The 20,857-nt window shown below is 42.7% G+C and overlaps 1 protein-coding gene across 1 annotated transcript in view; it reads left to right on the forward strand.

Annotated features, from left to right (window-relative positions):
* The window catches only part of LOC126188556 (major facilitator superfamily domain-containing protein 6), a 375,350-nt gene that overhangs the window by 262,888 nt on the left and 91,605 nt on the right, over nt 1-20,857 (forward strand). The window contains exons 5-6 of the mRNA XM_049930156.1: nt 8,515-8,689; nt 18,775-18,930. Coding sequence (XP_049786113.1) covers nt 8,515-8,689; nt 18,775-18,930 — 331 coding nt within the window. The remainder of the gene's footprint in view (nt 1-8,514; nt 8,690-18,774; nt 18,931-20,857) is intronic.

Consider the following 20,857-nt stretch of genomic DNA (forward strand, 5'->3'; position numbering starts at 1 on the left):
TGACGTCAAGCACTAAGCAAATCTCAGTCTACTATATCGAAATAGTCTGAGCTGCTTGAACAAGGAACAAATCTTCGCAGCTGAGTGATGTCTTGGGTGACCAATAATACGGCAGTTGTCTGTAACCAAAGTTTCACTTGGCAGTTATACACTGATGAGCCAAAACATTATGACCATCTGCGTAATACGAGGGTCGGTCAAAAAGTAATGCCTCCCATTTTTTTTCTACTTAAAGAAATTAAGTTAAGTGAAAAATTTGAATTTGGCGCCATTCCTCAAACCTTCTTCTGCAATCCACTGCAGTAGTAACTTTCTGTGTCAACAGGTGGCAGCACAGCAGAAGTTTGTAAGATGGCCGACATCGATGTTCGTTTGAGACAGCGTTGTGTGATTGAATTCTTGAATGCAGAAGGTGAAACGCCCATACGCATTCATGAAAGACTGAAGAAGGTGTATGGTGTTGTGACAGTGGATGTCAGCACCGTTAGACGATGGGTTCGTCGTTGTAAGGAAGCTGAAGGGCAAACACCGTTGACTGACGAAAAGCGGAGCGGCAGGCCGGTGAGTGCAGTGACTCCACACAACATTCAGCAAGTTGATGACATCATTCGTGGTGACCGTCGGGTGACTGCAGATGAAGTGTGTCGCATTATTTCTCTTAGTAAAGGCAGTGTGATCACGATTATTAAACAATTGGGGTACTCAAAAGTTTGTGCACGGTGGGTTCCAAGAATGTTAACCGATCAGAATAAAGAGGCAAGGAAAACAATAGCCTCCCAACACTTGCAGCGCTTCCGTTTGGAGGGAGATGAGTTTCTGAAAAAAATTGTGACCGGGGACGAAACATGGGTGCATTTTTTTGAACCCGAATCAAAGAGGCAGTCAATGGAGTGGCGTCACACAAGCTCGCCGAGGAAGAAAAAATTCAAAACTGTGCGATCGGCAGGGAAAGTTATGGCAACAGTTTTCTGGGATACAGAGGGTGTGATTCTGGTTGATTTTTTGGAGCAGGGATGCACAATAAATTCTGTTCAATACGTCACAACCCTCAACAAACTTAAAGCACGTCTTCAGCGAGTTCGCCCAACAAAATCAATGGCAGATGTTCTTCTTTTGCATGACAATGCAAGACCACACACCAGTCGTCACACCTCTGACGAGATTGTCAAAATTGGATGGGAAGTTTTGCCTCATCCCCCATACAGCCCTGACGTGGCACCATCAGACTTCCATCTGTTCGGGCCACTAAAAGAAGCTCATCGTGGGATTCATTTTGAAGATGAGGAGGCCGTCAAAACATCCGTGCGTCAATGGCTTAGGAAGCAGAGCTGTGATTTTTACCGTGCTGGGATACATGCCCTTGTTCAAAGATGGACCAAAACTGTAGACATGGGCGGAGATTACATTGAAAAATGACAAAATGATCCTCAATGTTGTGGTTTTCAACCTATGTAATTGCATTTAAATTTCCTGACAGTTAAACGTAGAAAAAAAAAATAGGAGGCATTACTTTTTGACTGACCCTCGTAGCATATTGGTCCACATTTGGAACGCAATACAACAGCGATACGGCTTGGCATGGATTCTACAAGTCATTGTTAGGTTTCCGCTGGTGTGTGGAACCAGATGTCTGCTCACAAGTCACGCAATTTCCGTAAATTAAGGAACGGGATTTGTGTGCACTGTTAATGGCACCCGACAGCGTCCCAGACGTTTTCCGTGGGGTCAACTCAGGTGACGTTGACGGTCAAGACATCGACATGAGCTTATTGTTACGCTCCTCAAGCTGTTGCAGCACATTTTGTCCTTGCAACACGCACAGTTATACTGTTGGAAGATACCATCGCCGTCTGGGACGACATCAAGCATGAAGGAATACTGGCGATCTGCAATTAAGTTCACGTAGTCCATAGCTGCGATGGTGCCGTCGATTACTACCGCAGGTCCCATGGTAGCCCAGGTAAAAGTCTACCTGTAACATAATATTTCTCCACCAGCCTGCGTCCGAGACGTGGTGTATGTTTCGTACAGCTGTTCATCTGAATGCAAGCGTATCCACACACGACCATGGATCTAGTATAACAAGAAACGTGCTGTCTCCACTGATTCAGTGTCCAGTCTTGATAACATTACACCCACTGCAATCGTAAGTGACGATATCTTTGGCTCATAATGGGAACACGTCTCCTGTGGAGCTCTTTGTTCCAAAGGTACTCTGAACGTTTCTTCCGAAACACTTGCGCTTCCACCAGCATTATACTCCGTCGTCAGATCTGCCACAGATGTCCGCCTATCCTGTTTTACAGAGCTAGTAAGCCTGTATCCTCCAAGGTCTATTTTCACTGTCGCTCAACCACTTTCCATAGACAGTAGCACGTGATCATAGCGTGTAGGCTTTCACGGGCGGCGTCTTCAGTAGCACGTGAATTGCCGACCAGCTTCGCCTTTTCCGAAATGCTAGTCCCCAAGCGAAACGCCATAACGATTTTCCCTTGGTCAAAGTCGCCTATGCGGTTACCCATTTGTGTCTGGTTCGCCTTTTTTTTCCTTTATTGTATTTCAATTCCTCCCGAAGGGGACGGGCTGGCAGCAGCTTAGTACGCTGCTCTACGTCCTACAGACTTTTAGTCTGGTACGCTTGTGTACTTCCGCTTATGTTCTTCGCAGAGATCTTTTAAGATCCTTATGATATGACCTATTTAGATGAAGTCAGATATGCTCTGAATATGATAAACTCCAGCCTTTCACATCTTCACACACTTTTTAACGCGACGTCATCTTACAGAGAAACCGAAAAATACACTTTGCATCGTTTTCTTGTAAAATGTGGCCCATGAATGTTGAAGTGTTCGTTGCGTATGGCAAAAGGCTGCCAGTTCCGAAGTTCGCGAGAGGGGTAGCGCAGCCCTTAGCACACTGGGCTCACATTCGGGAGCACTGCGGTTCAAACCCGCGTCCGGCCATCCTGATTTAGGTTTTCCGTGGTTTCCCTAAATAACTTCACGCAAATGCCGGGATGGTTTCATCAAAAGGGCACGGCCGTTTTCCTTCTCCATCCTTCCCTACTCCGAGCTTGTGCTCCGTTCTAATGACCTTGTTATCGCCGGGACGGTAAACTTTAATCTCCTCTTCAATTCCGAAATCGTCCCTGCTCATCAAACACCTCCAGAAATTGCAGCAGGTCGATAGAGTAAAGCGGGTCCAATCTTTCCTCCATCGATCTGCTTTGATTAAAGATGCGCTTCAGATGGACAAACTGAGAAAAAAGGCTTTCAGCGTCACAGATGGTATCATCTCTTATAGCAAAGTACGTAACGCCATCATTGTTGTGTTAGAGAGAAAAAAGGCTTTCAGTGTCACAGATGGTATAATCTCCTATAGCGCCGGCCGCGGTGGTCTCGCGGTTCTAGGCGCTCAGTCCGGAACCGCGCGACTGCTACGATCGCAGGTTCGAATCCTGCCTCGGGCATGGATGTGTGTGATGTCCTTAGGTTAGTTAGGTTTAAGTAGTTCTAAGTTCTAGGGGACTGATGACCACAGATGTTAAGTCCCATAGTGCTCAGAGCCATCTGAACCATTTCTCTTATAGCAAAGTACGTAACGCCATCTCTTGTTGTGTTAGAGAGAAAAGAGGCTTTCAGTGTCACAGATGGTATAATCTCTTATAGCAAAGTACGTAACGCCATCTCTTGTTGTGTTAGAGAGAAAAAAAGGCTTTCCGTGTCACAGGTGGTATAATCTCTTACAGCAAAGTACGTAACGCCATCTCTTCTTGTGCTAGAGTGTGACAGTTGTTGGCTTAAAGCAAGACTCTGGGCGCGTAAACTTCCTATACATGCCATTCTGCTTTTTACCGTTTCCTTTTCTCCCAATTAAAACATGAAGGAAGAGGAGACAATCTCCTGTTCCTCCATAGTAACTCAAATATTATATGGAGAAAGAATAGTTAGAGCAAAACAAAGGGAAAAATTCTCTACCTTCGGACCACATGATAATAGCATTCATTACATAAACATGTCTCAGAGTTAGTGCGCTGAGAACGGTCATTTACCTGCCGAAATTCAGATCATCTTGGACAATTGTAGGCCACACGGCTGCACTGCCTGAATTTTTAACAGTTAGAAAGAAGGGATAAATTTCACGTATTTAAAAACAGTCTTAATTACTTCTTGCGTGCTTGATGCTCAGATTTAATATCACGTACAAAATGACCTGATTAAAACGCACAATCAAGTACATATATGTTAAACAATATTCTGACTTTCTCTAGCACAGAAATTTCTATATTAACGTATCTAGGAGTCAACTACTTGTATTTACTTCACAGTCTAGGAGTCATCTTTTGTTGTGTGCTTGCTAAAAGCACCCACCTTTGAGACACATCATCTGTTAATATTCTTATGATATTTTAATGGATTGCAGCGTCACTGTTTTATGGAGCAACGAAAAATACAAACTGTGGATTTTTTCTCCATAGATGAGGTTTTCTGTTTACGACACTATGTCGGACAGCAACCAGATATTTGTAAACCACTTGGGTGTAGAACTTTGGTCTTAGAGCAGAGAACATCCTTGTGCTTGCACGTCGCTCTCGTCCGTCATATTACAGCTAGGCAGATAGTTTCTGTCAATCTGTAAGTGATTAAGGATTATTTACTTACTTCTACTTATACATAATAGCATTTTAGGCAGGGAACTTACGTCACACAGGGATCAGTACCAAACTTCAGTAGATGACCCCGACGTAGAATCTTTCCTTCCTTCACATAAAATATATATATATATATATATATATATATATATATATATATATATAACCTCTCTTACGTCTTTATTTCTACGCATGATATCAGAAAATTATGTCTAACTTATTATTGTGTTTATTCTACGGGAAACTGTCAAGCATTTTCAAAACTGTACCAGATAACGCTTTTCTCTCATCTTGTACACATCTCTGTTGTCAAAAATAGACCACATACAGTACCCAGGAGTATAGATTATCTTCCTGAAAGCTGGACGTTTAATGCCCTGTCACGAGACACGTCTTTCATATTTGCAGCACATGTCCCTGTTATAGTGATAGGCAAAACAAATTCTGTAAAGGAGCAATAGGTCACTTCAGATACCAAGGTTTCACATACACGGTATTCCGCTACAGAGTATTGTATATTTTAATATGAATTTATACTTAATCAGGACTTGCATAGCTCACTAGTAGTTTTTATCCGTCTGAGCAAACGATGTCAGTGTTTTCAAGAAATGTCTAATGTTTCGGATACTCGGTTTTACGAATTGCACGTACATAAAGAGCTGGGTAATACATATCTAATTTATCGAATTCTACTGCATCTCATGACGTTGTTTTGCACTAAACAGAATGAATGAGTCTGCCTTTAGAAACATTATAAAAATCGCAAGAAACTTCATGTGTGAAGAAAAAAAACAGCAACTGATGACAGAAATGCAATTAACATTTTAGTATTGGCAACACCAACCCACGTGTCACTACGAGGTTCCATCAACAGCTTTATGGCAATGATTTTCAATTTTACCTGTTATCCTGATAGGACTCGCGTCACAGGTTCAGCCTAGACGTCTATAGATCGTAAATATAGCTCTACATCCTTGTGTGTTGAATAGTTGAGAATCTGAATGAATTGTAAGAGTACCTGTATGCTGGGGGAGGGGAGTGGGGTGGTGCTGGTGGGAGAGGGGGGTGGGGTGTTGTAGCAATTCTGCTCCACGCCTCCCCGTGCTACTGCCGAATTGGCAATCGTGAAGTAATTATGAGCAGCATATAGGTCTTGATACAATATAAAAACCCTGTTGTTATGGCGTAACCCTTTACAATACTGTCCTCGACCGTCGCTACTTTCAAAAGTTCCCAGATCGAGGACAGTAGTGAATTATACTTGACTAGGGATACGGGAAAAGTAGTGATACTGTTTGCTATCCACTACTTTAATCTCGACATCGATACTTCTTTTTTACTCGATACTTTTCAACTGATATTTCTACTGATATCAGTGTTTTGTAGAAGGCATCAAATCGAATGTTCCTCGTAATGATTTATTCCATTTTTATCATTTATTCAAAGCTTTGACCGCATGACTCACATTTGCGACACTTCGTCAACCCTGGTAACGTTTCTTTCGCAGTTCGTTCACTTGGATTCCCTTGTTTACACGACTGGAATTACTTGTTTGGTTTTTGTATTGTTGTTTAAAACAGTTTAAGTGCAACAAGTGCCGACTCAGAAAAGAGAATGTCGCCTACTAATACGTAAACTTGGCAGTATTTTGATGAACTGGATAGTAATGTAGTGAGTTGCAAAATCTGTTAGAAAACCTTGAAGTCTTCGGGAGATGCTCCAAACATGGAACAGCATTTAAGAAAATACAACTCAAAATTATATACTCAACAAGACTGTAAGAGTGAGTAGAGCGTTACATATTTGTTGGCAAAATAAAAGATGACACCGATGAAAGAAGGGTGTAAATCTAAAAATGTAATTTTCAAATAATCGAGTTTTAGAAATCACTCTATTAAAAAAGGTGTTCTAGGAAGTCGTACGTTAGCAATGCGACCTGCAACAACTATCTGCAAAAAATCACGTCAAGCACTTTTAAAAATGAGGGAGTTTTGGGCTGTTTTCTTGAGTGACTGTAGGGGTAAAGAATGGGAAGTTTGGGTAAGATTTAATTTCTATGTACTGTTCGCCTACTTTTCTCATAATCTGTGATCTAGTTTCACATTTCTACTATAATTTCATATTTAAAATTTTTAAAAATTGAATTCTGCATTGCTTGATTTAATGCTTGTATTATTGTATTTTATTGGTGTGAAAAATCTAGTGTTTCTATGATAGACAGACTACAAAAACAGAGATGGAGAGTTTGGGGCCGATAGTGAGAATCTACTCTAATATCTATATCAAAGTATCAGTACCTGATTAAAATACACGTAGCAAAAGCTTTAAATGAATAAAAAAGGAAATGCAGAGGGATTGGTATGGATGTAGCTGAAAACTGCTTGTGTACAATGCAATTTGTGGACGACCAAGTCGTTATTGGTAACGAAAAGCATGATGTAGAATATATGCCAGGAAAACTACAGGAAGAATGTAAGCGATGAAGCTTAGAACTTGACACTCACAAAATAAAATATATGCCAATAGGGGCAGAACCATCCAGCATCCAGCTGCACAGAGACGAAATTGCAATTTGCAATAGTTACACTTATGTAGGAGTAGAATTTGACACCGCAGGTAAAGATAACTCAGACAGACTGACCTCTTGTTTAAACGTAATTCTTTGGAGTAACAAATAGGAGCGAACAGAAATGTATTATCTATGAAACCCTAATAAAAAGTTCCTTATTGGATGGGGCAGAGACAGGAAGAGTTACAAATATTACGAATACGAAGTTGCAGACCACTGAAATAGATTTGTTCAATCGGTCATTTGGAATATCCAGAAAAGAGAAAATGTGTAACAAGGAGTTCGATTACGAAGAGGTGTAAAAGCGTCACTAACAACAGACAGCGAACTGGAACAATTAGAGACCTGAGTTTCTCCTGGCGTGTAGAACTTTCAAATAACTTCCGGGAATTCAGCCAGGTAACACTTTCAGCGACCGCCGATATTTCGGCGGGAGAACACCCCGCCATTTTCAAGGCAAACTGCAGCGGACAGGTGGCGTACATGCAAATTTAAAACCTCGGTTCTCGGACTGAAGCAGGAAAGATAACACACACACTGAACACTAGTGCCACCAAAGTGTTATTAGGAAGGCAGTTGAGATTAAATTAGCGAGCAACCTCGTTAACAGGGATGGAGGTTTCTGTTTAAACTCTGTTTGGAATCCGGCTCTCTCCCTTGTCAAAAAACAGAGGGACAGAGTCAATGCTACCTCACCTGCGAATTCATAGTCTCACTATCGTTAGCTCTGAGTTTGGTCATCTTTGGTGGCACTAGTGTTCAGTGTGTGTGTTATCTTTCCTGCTTCAGTCCGAGAACCGAGGTTTTAAATTTGCATGTACGCCGCCTGTCCGTTGCAGTTCGCCTTGAAAATGGCGGTGTGTTCTCCCGCCGAAATATCAGCGGTCGCTAAAAGTGTTACCTGGCTGAATTCCCGGAAGTTATTTGAAAATGGAACAATTAATACGGTATGGTAATGTCCAGTGAGTGGAGGAATTCAGGTTACCTAAGAACACTGAATCGAAGAAAACGTGGAAGGCCGAGGAAATGTAAAAGCAACAATACCAAGAGAGTTAAGAGAAGATCATTGGTGCGATAGAGAATCACGAAAATTGAGAGTCAGACAACGCCGAAAGGCGTTCAAAAACCAATATAATAATAATAAATACCTCAAGGTGCCTATACTTTTCTTTCGATACTTTTATCAGCACGATACTTTGCTTACGATACTTTCGTTTCGATGTCGAGTCGCTAGAGGCGACGGCTCAGAGAACCGTTGACCACGCAGCCGCTGACGTTAGCGTGGCGTGTGCAGGTACGACTTCCCGCCGGAGCCGGAGGTGGAGCCGGTGGTGACGGAGAAGGTGGTGCCGCCGTCGCACGACGACGCGATGCTGGCGCAGCAGCTGAACCTGCCGCAGCTGGCGCAGCCCACGCCGCAGCCCATCAACATGCCACCCCAGGAGAACAAGGCGCCGCTCGTCGGCAAGGTGAGTCCTGCCTACCATCACTTGCTGCCGTCAAGTCGAGCCCCCGTTTAACGGTCTCCTTCAAATCCATATCTCCCGTGGATATTCTCCTCTTTCTTTTTGCAGTCCTTTCGTCCTGGTTGCAACTCCACGGCTTCAAAAGAGATGGTTTCAATGACAAAGAGCAACTTTACCTAACACAGGTTTCTTCTTATTCAGCACAAAATAAAAACTGCTTCTTGCTCCACTTCAACACCAACGACGTCAGTATTGTCAAAACACTACTCTCAAAATAAAAGTTGCACAGTGTCATCTCAGGCTGCTAAACCAATCGCAAAGTGTTGTTCCCGTTCGTTTTCTATCAACTGTCTAAACAGACTGAAAACCTCTCTGGAACTGATCCCCTCTCCTTTTCAACGGAGGCATCTTCCATTTCTTTTCTTATCTGGCTTCTGGCATTATTCAAGGTGAAGTCGGTCGACCCCAACGTGAGAATTAGGCAGTGTCTTCTGAATCAAATTATCATTAAAACAATTTCAAATACAATTTCAAATTGTACGCTGAAGGACAATTTTCGGTATGGCTTCAGTGAATCAAAATAGATTTCGGGAACCCTCGCAGATTGCTGGTTCTGTTCGTATGTATGTCGTGTTTGTAATTAATTGGCTGAAGTAGGCAAAAGGACTAAAACATACAAAAACGAAAATCACTACAAAAACGTTAAAATAAAATTTAAACAGAACGTGGTTTATATACGAGAGCTATTCGTAAAGCAAGTGCCGATCGGTCGCGAAGTGGAAACCATTGCTAAATCAAAGATGTTTTATTTGCAACAATTAGCTACACCTTCGAGCCATTTCTTTACATAGTCATGGCTCCGACTTAGACCTCGTAACGCTGTACGAACTTTCCAGTACCCTGGTCATAGAACGCAGCCGCCCTCGCTTTCCGCCAGTTCTCTACGCTGCTCTACAACTCCTTCTCTGTGCCAAAACGTTGTCTTCATAGCCAGCAGTTCATGCGAGCAGAGATGAAACTCAGCGGGAGCTAATTATTACGCTGCATGAGCGTCTCCATTGTCTCTGCAGAGTGCGGCAGAGAACTGTCACGAAGAAGGAATCGTACGGCAGTTATGTTATGTGGACTGCATGACATCAGGTGAAATCTCTAATCAGGCTCTCATACTTGGAGGCAGACACTACTTTCTAGGCATCTTTACGTGGTCATCGTGCGCTCAGAACTGAGAATACCGATGTGAGGCGATCGACAGGCATACGAGGTGTATTCAAGTTCTAAGGCCTCCGATTTTTTTTCTAATTAACTACTCACCCGAAATCGATGAAACTGGCGTTACTTCTCGACGTAATCGCCCTGCAGACATATACATTTTTCACAACGCTGACGCCATGATTCCATGGCAGCGGCGAAGGCTTCTTTAGGAGTCTGTTTTGACCACTGGAAAATCGCTGAGGCAATAGCAGCACGGCTGGTGAATGTGCGGCCACGGAGAGTGTCTTTCATTGTTGGAAAAAGCCAAAAGTCACTAGGAGCCAGGTCAGGTGAGTAGGGAGCATGAGGAATCACTTCAAAGTTGTTATCACGAAGAAACTGTTGCGTAACGTTAGCTCGATGTGCGGGTGCGTTGTCTTGGTGAAACAGCACACGCGCAGCCCTTCCCGGACGTTTTTGTTGCAGTACAGGAAGGAATTTGTTTTTCAAAACATTTTTGTAGGATGCACCTGTTACCGTAGTGCCCTTTGGAACGCAATGGGTAAGGATTACGCCCTCGCTGTCCCAGAACATGGACACCATCATTTTTTCAGCCCTGGCGGTTACCCGAAATTTTTTTGTTGGCGGTGAATCTGTGTGCTTCCATTGATCTGACTGGCGCTTTGTTTCTGGATTGAAAAATGGCATCCACGTCTCATCCATTGTCACAACCGATGAGAAAAGAAAGTCCCATTCATGCTATCGTTGCGCGTCAACATTGCTTGGCAACATGCCACACGGGCAGCCATGTGGTCGTCCGTCAGCATTCTTGGCACCCACCTGGATGACACTTTTCGCATTTTCAGGTCGTCATGCAGGATTGTGTGCACAGAACCCACAGAAATGCCAACTCTGGAGGCGATCTGTTCAACAGTCATTCGGTGATCCCCCAAAGCAATTCTCTCCACTTTCTCGATCGTGTCGTCAGACCGGCTTGTGTGAGCCCGAGGTTGTTTCGGTTTGTTGTCACACGATGTTCTGCCTTCATTAAACTGTCGCACCCACGAACGCACTTTCGACACATCCAGAACTCCATCACCACATGTCTCCTTCAACTGTCAATGAATTTCAATTGGCTTCACACCACGCAAATTCAGAAAACGAATGATTGCACGCTGTTCAAGTAAGGAAAACGTCGCCATTGTAAGTATTTAAAACAGTTCTCATTCTCGCCGCTGGCGGTAAAATTCCATCAGCCGTACGGTGCTGCCATCTCTGGGACGTATTGACAATGAACGCGGCCTCATTTTAAAACAATGCGCATGTTTCTATCTCTTTCCAGTCCGGAGAAAAAAAAAATCGGAGGCCTTAGAACCTGAATGCACCTCGTATTAGAGACAATGCCCAACACATATGTGCAAAGGTTCGTCGGATTTCCACAGTGGTTTCCATTTCGTGACCAATCGGAACTTACTTTCCGAACAGCCCTGGTATATATACTAGCGACTTGCCCCGGCTTCGCACGGGTAGCACTAAGCATCGACGGCCGGACTTTTCCGGCGTAGCGGTAACTTTATTTAAAGGGGCAGTGCGAAGATCTATAATTAAAAAAATCAGAGAACAACGTTACGTCACTGAACATGATCACTTTCATGTGAATTAAACGATTTAAGCAGCACGCTCCACTTGCTGACGTACTGCAGCGCCTAAAGGCAAGAGCAGAATACCCAATCGCAACCCTCTTTAACAATGCGAACCGTTCTTCAAAGGCTCCGTGGCCGTTCGTTTGTCGACGGGACGGACGTGCCAGAGCGCCGCGGGTTTCAAAATTCCCACACTAGTTCCTGAGAGCAGCCGTCACATACACACAGAAAAAAACAACGCCAAGGTGGAACCTAATTTATTACATGTATGTGTCTGCATTGGATGTCACTTCGGTGAAATGCGTCTCCCTACCCAGTTCCCCAAGCGGATAATGGCGACCTACAATTTAACGTGGAATCCGAAACACTTACCGTTTCTGGCGTTATCTCCACATCAATCGGAGGTGATTGCTAGGTCAAAAAAGAATGACAAAAAATTCTTGGTAAAGCCTCAATGCTTCCGTTACCAAGCACGTCCTGCACCACTTCTTTCTTCTTTTCCTTCGTTCTATCTGTTTCTTCGTCATTTTCATCGTTTAGGTCTACGCAAATGTCTCACAGACATCGTTGAAATCTTCAATCAGTTTTGTTTTATTGAAGATGCCGCGTCAGCTCCACTAGGCTACCAAGCCCAACTTCGATTAGACCCTTGATAATGGCACCTACAATTTAACACGTAATACGAAAAATGTTCTGCTTCTAGCGAATGTCGACATCATTGAGACGTGAACCCTAGGTTAAAAGACAGTGAAAAACCCGTGCTTCGATTGCGCGATCCTTCGGTTTTCAGGGACGCGAAAGGCCTTGCTGCAGTGGTAACACCGGTTCCCGTCAGGTCACCGAAGTTAAGCGCTGTCGGGCTTGGCTACCACTTGGATGGGTCACCATCCAGGTCTGCCGAGTGCTGTTGCCAAGCGTGGTGCACTCAGCCTTGTGAGGCCAATTGAGGAGCTACTTGACTGAGGAGTAGCGGCACTGGTCACTGCTTTACCAGTAGACACACTCGGACTCTGCTCAAGCTTCGGTGTTCTCTCGTGCAGCGGCGGCTGACCCGCTAGATAGCAATTCCATCGTCTACACATTATGTGCGTATTTCAGTTCATCATAGTTCAGTCAGTTTCCAGGAAATAGTTACAAAAATTATATATACGACCTCCCTTGTGAATCAATCTGTCTATCAGTCAAAACGGATCAAAACCCCTAAGGTAGTTCCTGGGATTAGCACGAAAACGACGCGAGCAGGGAGCTTCAGTCTATACTCGTATGTATAGGTGTTGTTGTGGTCTTCAGTCCGAAGATTGGTTTGATGCAGCTCTCCATGCTACTCTATCCTGTTCAAGCCTCTTCATCTCCGAGTAACTACTACAACTTACATCCCTCTGAATCTGCTTTCTGTATTCATCTCTTGGTCTCCCTCTACGATTTTTACCCTGCACGCTTCCCTCCGGTGCTAAATTGGTGACCACTTGATATCTCAGAATGTGTCCTACCAACCGATCCCTCCTTTTGGTCAGATTGTACCACAAATTTCTCTTCTTCCCAATTCTATTCAGCACCTCTTCATTAGTTACGCGATCTACCCATCTAATCTTCAGCATTCTTCTGTAGCACCACATTTCAGAAACATCTATTCTATTCTTGTCTAAACTATTTATCGTCCATGTTTCACTTCCATATATGGCTACACTCCATACGAACACTTTCAGAAAGGACTTCCTGATGCTTAAATCTATACTCAACGTTAACAAATTTCTCTTCTTCAGAAACGCTTTCTTGCCATTTACATTCTGTATTTTATATCCTCATTACTTCAACCATCATCAATTATTTTGCTTCCCAAATAGCAAAACTATCTACTACTTGAAATGTCTCATTTCCTAATCTAATTCCCTCAGCAAGACCTGATTTAATTCGGATGCACTCCACTATCCTCGTTTTGATTTTGTTGATGTTCATCAGAGATATGCTAATTAGTTGTACGTACTAGTCGAAGTCTGTTCATCGTCTCACTCCTTAGCCTCTTCCATTGGTCCTTGCCGCCATCGATGCACTCTTGGCTTCCAGAGTCTTCTGGTCTTTCTTGAGTCCATCCATTCACCTCAGTTTTGGTCTACCAGGGGGTCTCGCACCTTGTGGCTTCGCCATCCTTTCTTCTCTTCTCACCACGTGTCTCAGATATTCAATTCTTCTCATCTCTGTTACAGCTGTCACACGTGATTATAGGTTTTCCTTTTTCTAAAAATTCCATTTTCTGACACGGATCCAAAGACTTTTCTTAACATCTTGTTTTCGAAGGTCATAATTTCTCTCTTCGTCTTCTTGCTCAGTGTCCCTGTTTCGGTTCCATACATTAACATCGGTCGCACATGTGTCTTGTACATGCAGAATCTTATTGTCCTTGTTAATAGTTTGCTGCCGAATAGTTTTCTTATTGAGAACAGACACCTCTCTGCAGATTTTATCCGGTTCCTTACCTCCTCTTCTCCCTGCTGTTGTTTACACTGACAGTACTTCGTAGATATCTGAAGGACCTACACTTCTTAATATCCATATCTTCTATTGCCAGTGATACGTTCGTTTCCCCTTCATTATTTCTTGTTACAATCAAACATTCTGTTCTGTATTGACTGATCTCAGACTCCTCCTCTATTAGCACTTTAATTGTTCTTATTAGTTTATCTTCTTTCTCTGTTATAACAACGATATCGTCAGCAAACGCTATTAGTTCATACATCTTCCAATCGATGACGCTTTTTTGGCGTTATCCAATAGCAAGTTAAATAGGCTTGGTGTGGTGCAGTCCCCCAAGAGAAAACTTGTCTCCACTGTAAAACATTAAGACTCCCTGCGTTGCACCCTCACTTCACATTTAGTTTTCTCGATACAGATTTTGGTCACCCTCGACAGTTCCGAAGGTATTCATGATTCTTCTACTGTTTTTCATTTGCTTTTCTGTGGATACTATCATAGGCTTTCTTGATAATTACAAATAGGTTTGTATACCTTCTTATCAAATTCCCGCATCTTTCCAATTATTTATTTGAGAATGAATCTTTGGTCCGTCGTTGACATGACTTTCCGAAATCCGGCCTGGTGCTCTTCAAGCTTTTCCTCTGCGTGTGATAATAGCTATAGTAAGAGAATGCGCAAAAATATCTTGTATGCGCCACCTAATAGTGATATACCCTTGTGATTCTCACACTTGGTTCTTCTTCCTATCTTATGTGTTGCGCGTGATACTTCTTGTTGTTATTCATTGGCAATCTTTTCATTTCTCCAAAAACTGTAGAATCATCAAATACAATGCTTTTCTGCACCCTTCTCCACCTTGTTTCAGCCGTTCTATTGCCTTTGCATCAGTTCCTATGGCGTTATTGTTCTCAATTTGCTTTATAACTTCATACATTTCGCTCACTGTAGACTTGTCCCCTTTTTGGTGGGGTTCTTCATAGGTCTTAAGTTCCCTGTCACCTCTTTTCCTACCCGGACAGTCAACCGTCCTTCGAAATAGTTCTTCCGTATGTTTAGGCGCTCAGAATGTTGCATTTGATTCGCAGATTACCAGTCTGTATTCTGCAAAGATAAGGTATTTAACAAGTTACTGATGTGGTGCAAGAACTCCATTGAGCGTCCAAAAACCACCACCACTCACACCCACGTCACTGCACGAAATATCCCCCCCCCCCCCCCCCTGCACCCTTACCTACCTTCCGAGTACAGAGATGGCTGAACAATACCTTAACCAGGACCGAAAGCCTTCCCCAGGTCATATAGCACCACTTAAGACTTGTACAGGCATATCCAGCGCCAACTTCCAGCGCTACTAGCAACAGCATAGTGAACGCATTATTGTGGCCAAGATAGACACGAAGCCCACGCCTACTACAGTAGTACAAGTTATATGCCAACTAGCTCTGCAGATGACGAAGAAATTGAAGAAATGTATGACGAAATAAAAGAAATTATTCAGATAGTGATGGGAGCCGAAAATTTAATAGTCATGGGTGACTGGAATTCAGTAGTAGGAAAAGGGAGAGAAGGAAACGTAGTAGGTGAATATGGATTGGGGCTAAGAAATGAAAGAGGAAGCCGCCTGGTAGAATTTTGCGCAGAGCACAACTTAATCATAGCTAACACTTGGTTCAAGAATCATAAAAGAAGGTTGTATACATGGAAGAAGCCTGGAGATACTGACAGATTTCAGATAGATTATATAATGGTAAGACAGAGATTTAGGAACCATGTTTTAAATTGTAAGACATTTCCAGGGGCAGATGTGGACTCTGACCACAATCTATTGGTTATGAACTAGATTAAAACTGAAGAAACTGCAAAAAGGTGGGAATTTAAGGAGATGGGACCTGGATAAACTGAAAGAACCAGAGGTTGTACAGAGTTTCAGGGAGAGCGTAAGGGAATAAATGGCAGGAATGGGGGAAAGAAATACAGTAGAAGAAGAATGGGTAGCTTTGAGGGATGAAGTAGTGAAGGCAGCAGAGGATCAAATAGGTAAAAAGACGCGGACTAGTAGAAATCCTTGGGTAACAGAAGAAATATTGAATTTAATTGATGAAAGGAGAAAATACAAAAATGCAGTAAATGAAGCAGGCAAAAAGGAATACAAACGTCTCAAAAATGAGATCGATAGGAAGTGTAAAATGGTTATGCAGGGATGGATAGAGGATAAATGTAAGGATGTAGAGGCTTATCTCACTAGGGGTAAGACAGATACTGCCTACAGGAAAATTAAAGAGACCTTTGGAGAAAAGAGAACCACTTGTATGAATATTAAGAGCTCAGATGGAAACCCAGTTCTAAGCAAAGGAGGGAAAGCAGAAAGGTGGAAGGAGTATATAGAGGGTCTATACAAGGGCGATGTACTTGAGAACAATATTATGGAAATGGAAGAGGATGTAGATGAAAATGAAATGGGAGACATGATACTGCGTGAAGAGTTTGACAGAGCACTGAAACACCTAAGTCGAAACAAGGCCCCGGGAGTAGACAACATTCCATTAGAACTACTGACGGCCTTGGGAGAGCCAGTCCTGACAAAACTCTACCATCTGGTGAGCAAGATGTATGAGACAGGCGAAATACCCTCAGACTTCAAGAAGAATATAATAATTCCAATCCCAAAGAAAGCAGGTGTTGACAGATGTGAAAATTACCGAACTATCAGTTTAATAAGTCACGGCTGCAAAATACTAACGAGAATTCTTTACAGACGAATGGAAAAACTAGTAGAAGCCGACCTACGGGAAGATCAGTTTGGATTCCGTAGAAATATTGGAACACGTGAGGCAATACTGACCCTACAACTTATGTTAGAAGCTAGATTAAGGAAAGGCAAACCTACGTTTCTAGCATTTGTAGACTTAGAGAAAGCTTTTGACAATGTTGACTGGAATACTCTCTTTCAAATTCTGAAGGGCGCAGGGATAAAATACAGGGAGCGAAAGGCTATTTACTATTTGTATAGAAACCAAATGGCAGTTATAAGAGTTGAGGGCATGAAAGGGAAGCAGTGGTTGGGAAGGGAGTGAGACAGATTTGTAGCCTCTCCCCGATGTTATTCAATCTGTATATTGAGTAAGCAGTGAAGGAAACAAAAGAAAAATTCGGAGTAGGTATTAAAATCCATGGAGAAGAAATAAAAACTTTGAAGTTCGCCGATGACATTCTAATTCTGTCAGAGACAGAAAAGGACTTGGAAGAGCAGTTGAACGGAATGGATAGTGTCTTGAAAGGAGTATATAAGATGAACATCAACAAAAGCAAAACGAGGATAATGGAATGTAGTCGAATTAAGTCGGGTGATGCTGAGGGGATTAGATTAGGAAATGAGACACTTAAAGTAGTAAAGGAGTTGTGCTATTTGGGGAGCAAAATAACTGATGATGGTCGAAGTAGAGATGATATAAAATGTAGTCTGGCAAGCGGAAGGAAAGCGTTTCTGAAAAAGAGAAATTTGTTAACATCGAGTATAGATTTAAGCGTCAGGAAGTCGTTTCTGAAAGTATTTGTGTGGAGTGTAGCCATGTATGGAAGTGAAACATGGACGATAAATAGTTTGGAGAAGAACAGAATAGAAGCTTTCGAAATGTGGTGCTACAGAAGAATGCTTAAAATTAGATGGGTAGATCACATAACTAACGAGGAGGTACTGAATAGGATTGGGGAGAAGAGGAGTTTATGGCACAACTTGACAAGAAGAAGGGACCGGTTGTTAGGACATGTTCTGAAGCATCAAGGGATCACAAATTTAGTATTGGAGGGCAGCGTAGAGGGTAAAAATCGTAGAGGGAGACCAAGAGATGAACACACCAAGCAGGTTCAGAAGGATGTTGGTTGCAGTATGTACTGGGAGATGAAGAAGCTTGCACAGGATAGAGTAGCATGGAGAGCTGCATCAAACCAGTCTCAGGACTGAAGACAACAACAACAACAACATCCAGCGCCAGCCAAAACTCTGCCTTCCAACCTACACTACAGACTCAGAGGTCCAGGCAAACGTGCAAAACATACTGAAACTACTAATAGCCCTAATGTGCATATTACATCTTTGAACAGTCCACCGAGCGCGGTGGCGTAGTGGTTAGGACGTTCGGCTCGCATTTGGGAGGACACCAGTTCAAATCCCCAGCCGTCCAGATTTAGGTTTCCCGTGATTTCCCTAAATCTCGTAAGGCAAACGCCGGGATAGTTCGTTTGAAAAAGGCATGGCCGACTTCCCTTTCAACCCTTCTGCAGGTCGAACTTGTACCGTACTACGAAAGACCTTTTCGTCTACGAACGTTGAACTAGATTCTTCCTTCTTTTCCTTTCTTCTTTCTGCTATTTACGAACCTAAAGCGTGCATCTTGTACAAAACTACTGAAGAAAGATTAAATGGAGTTGTGAAAATTATGGTGGTAACAGAAAATAATGGCTTTAATGTTTCTTGAATGAAGTTGTTTACGTGTAAGTACGTAATTTTTTTTCCAACATGGGACTTTTGTAGCTTATTTTAACAAATATGAATGGATTGCAAACGTAGTTTACAAAGTAAAGAAAATACTTTGCAATATATTACGAAATCGACAGTTCATGTAAGAAGAGATGAAATATTTTAGGGATAAAATTTTTACGTAGTTTATTATTATTATTACTATATGCAGCCTTTCATTATTCATTCAGAAAAAAACTCTTATAACGAATTTTGATCAGGAGAGTATAGAGGAGAGTTTTCAGTAAACATTGTATTCGTTGCAGACAAAAATGTTCGCCCAGACGACGCGCGAGATCCCAGAGTGGGTGACAGTGTTCAAGCAGTTTGGAAACCTCAAGTGCGGATCGTTCCTCTTCGTATCGTGGTTTATGGGGTTTGGAATCGGACTTATTTTCACCTTCCTTTTCTGGCATCTTCAGGTAAGTCAGTTTTAATAATAAGTGATTATGGCAATAAAAGCGTCAAGTTTGTTTAAATTCTTTTCAGGAGCATTAGTTCACAAATTAAGAGAAGGAAAATGAAGTACAAGCTGTGGCACTTATAACACAGTAAAATTACATATAACAGAGTTATATATAATGAGATAATTAATTAGCCTAGTTTAGCGCAGAAGTGATGCGAGTCAGTTCCATCAGTAGTTCCTGACATGAGGTTTTCGACGCTGCACTGGGTGACACAGCCACGACAAGAATACATGTTTCGCGTTGTCTGGACATGGCCACAGTTGCGCAAGTAAGACCCAGCAACGATATTGTAAAGTTGATCATATCTATGTTTTAGGCTGAGTGTTCGAAGTATTTCTCGATTTCAGCCGTTGGTGTTGTGGGTGTATAGTGTGTGTTGTACGGATGTAAGGGGCTTCATTCTCTCATTTTAGGTGACTCCCTTCTGTCGAATTGTCGATGGGGCTATCAATCAGCTGATACAGCTTATGTGTAGGTTTAGATTACAGACAACTGTTAATCAATCCTAGTAGTTTTTAGCTTAATTAAGTTTCAGTACTGTATTTTTAAAAAACTTTTAACGCCAATGTGACTTGTTTTCCAAACTGGTTTCAGTGAGAAAGTTTATTTAAGCGATCTCAGACAAAAATGACGGCTGAGAAAAATAAAAGCACTTTCACTGCCTCAGAAAAACTTTGTGAATTTAGTTGGACACTTTAGAAGAGCTGACAACATGTCCAAACACACACTGATGAGCCAAAACATTTTGACCACTTCTTGAATGGTGAGTTGGTCCATCACTAGAACGCAATACGGCAGTGATATGTGATGGAATGGCTTCGGAAAGCCGTTGGTAGGTTTCCGGAGGTATGTGGCACCAGATGTCTATGCAAAGGCCATGCAGTCCCCCTATATTACGGGCCGGTGGTTTGCGGGAGCGGAGTTGGCGGCATATACGGTCATAGATGTGACGTTTGTATCAATGCAAAGTTAGTGGCCAAGATGCAAACGTAGATTCACTCTCAAACCACTGTAACATGATTTTGGTCTTTTAACACGGACAGTTATTCTGCTGGAAGATAACGTTACCATCGAGGAAGACATCAAGCATGAAGGAACGCATGAGGTACACGTTAATTGTCCCTCGTAGGAAAGTACTGACCCTGCCGCCCTCCGCCCGTGGCGCAGTGCATGTTTCAGGCAACCGTTTACCTGGATAACGGCGTATCTGGACGTGATCATGGACAGGGTCTAACAAGAAACATGATTCAACCGAGTAGGCGACATGTTTCCATTCATCCAGATCGCACGGCAATCGTAATTGGCGATGTCGTCGAGTCAACGAGGGAAAACGTAGGTGTCGTCTGCTGGGGAGCTCCATCTTCAGCAATTTGCACTGAACAGTGTTCTCCGAAACATTTGTGCCTACACCAGCATCTTACTCTGTCACCAGACCCGCTACAAATCGCCATGTATCCTACTCTACAAAATAGCAAGTCTCCTACCTACACGTTTTACGATGAGGCTTGGACATTCAACACCTGGCGCCTATTCGCGGTTTGACCACCCCGTAGCTCATTTTCCATAGATGTTCTTGAGAGGAGCACCGGAACGGCGACCAGTTTCAGCGTTTTCGAGATTTTCGTCCACAGACGCGGAGCCATAACGACCTGTCCTTTGTGAAAGTCGGTTATGTCAGTGGATTTCCACATTTGCAGCCCGTATCATCGCGACAATGATCCCCATTCGTCTCTGCTCCATTCACACAGGGTGAAGAAAAAATGTCGCACTTGGCTGTCAGCATACGATTCCTCCTTACAGTTCAAGACAAAAAGTGTTTCCAGCAAACCTAGTCCTTCCAATAGGTTTCTTAGAAATTCGATTTAGAAAACGAGGCTCTGGC

Source organism: Schistocerca cancellata, chromosome 5 (genome assembly GCF_023864275.1).
Source record: "Schistocerca cancellata isolate TAMUIC-IGC-003103 chromosome 5, iqSchCanc2.1, whole genome shotgun sequence".
Lineage (NCBI taxonomy): Eukaryota > Metazoa > Arthropoda > Insecta > Orthoptera > Acrididae > Schistocerca > Schistocerca cancellata.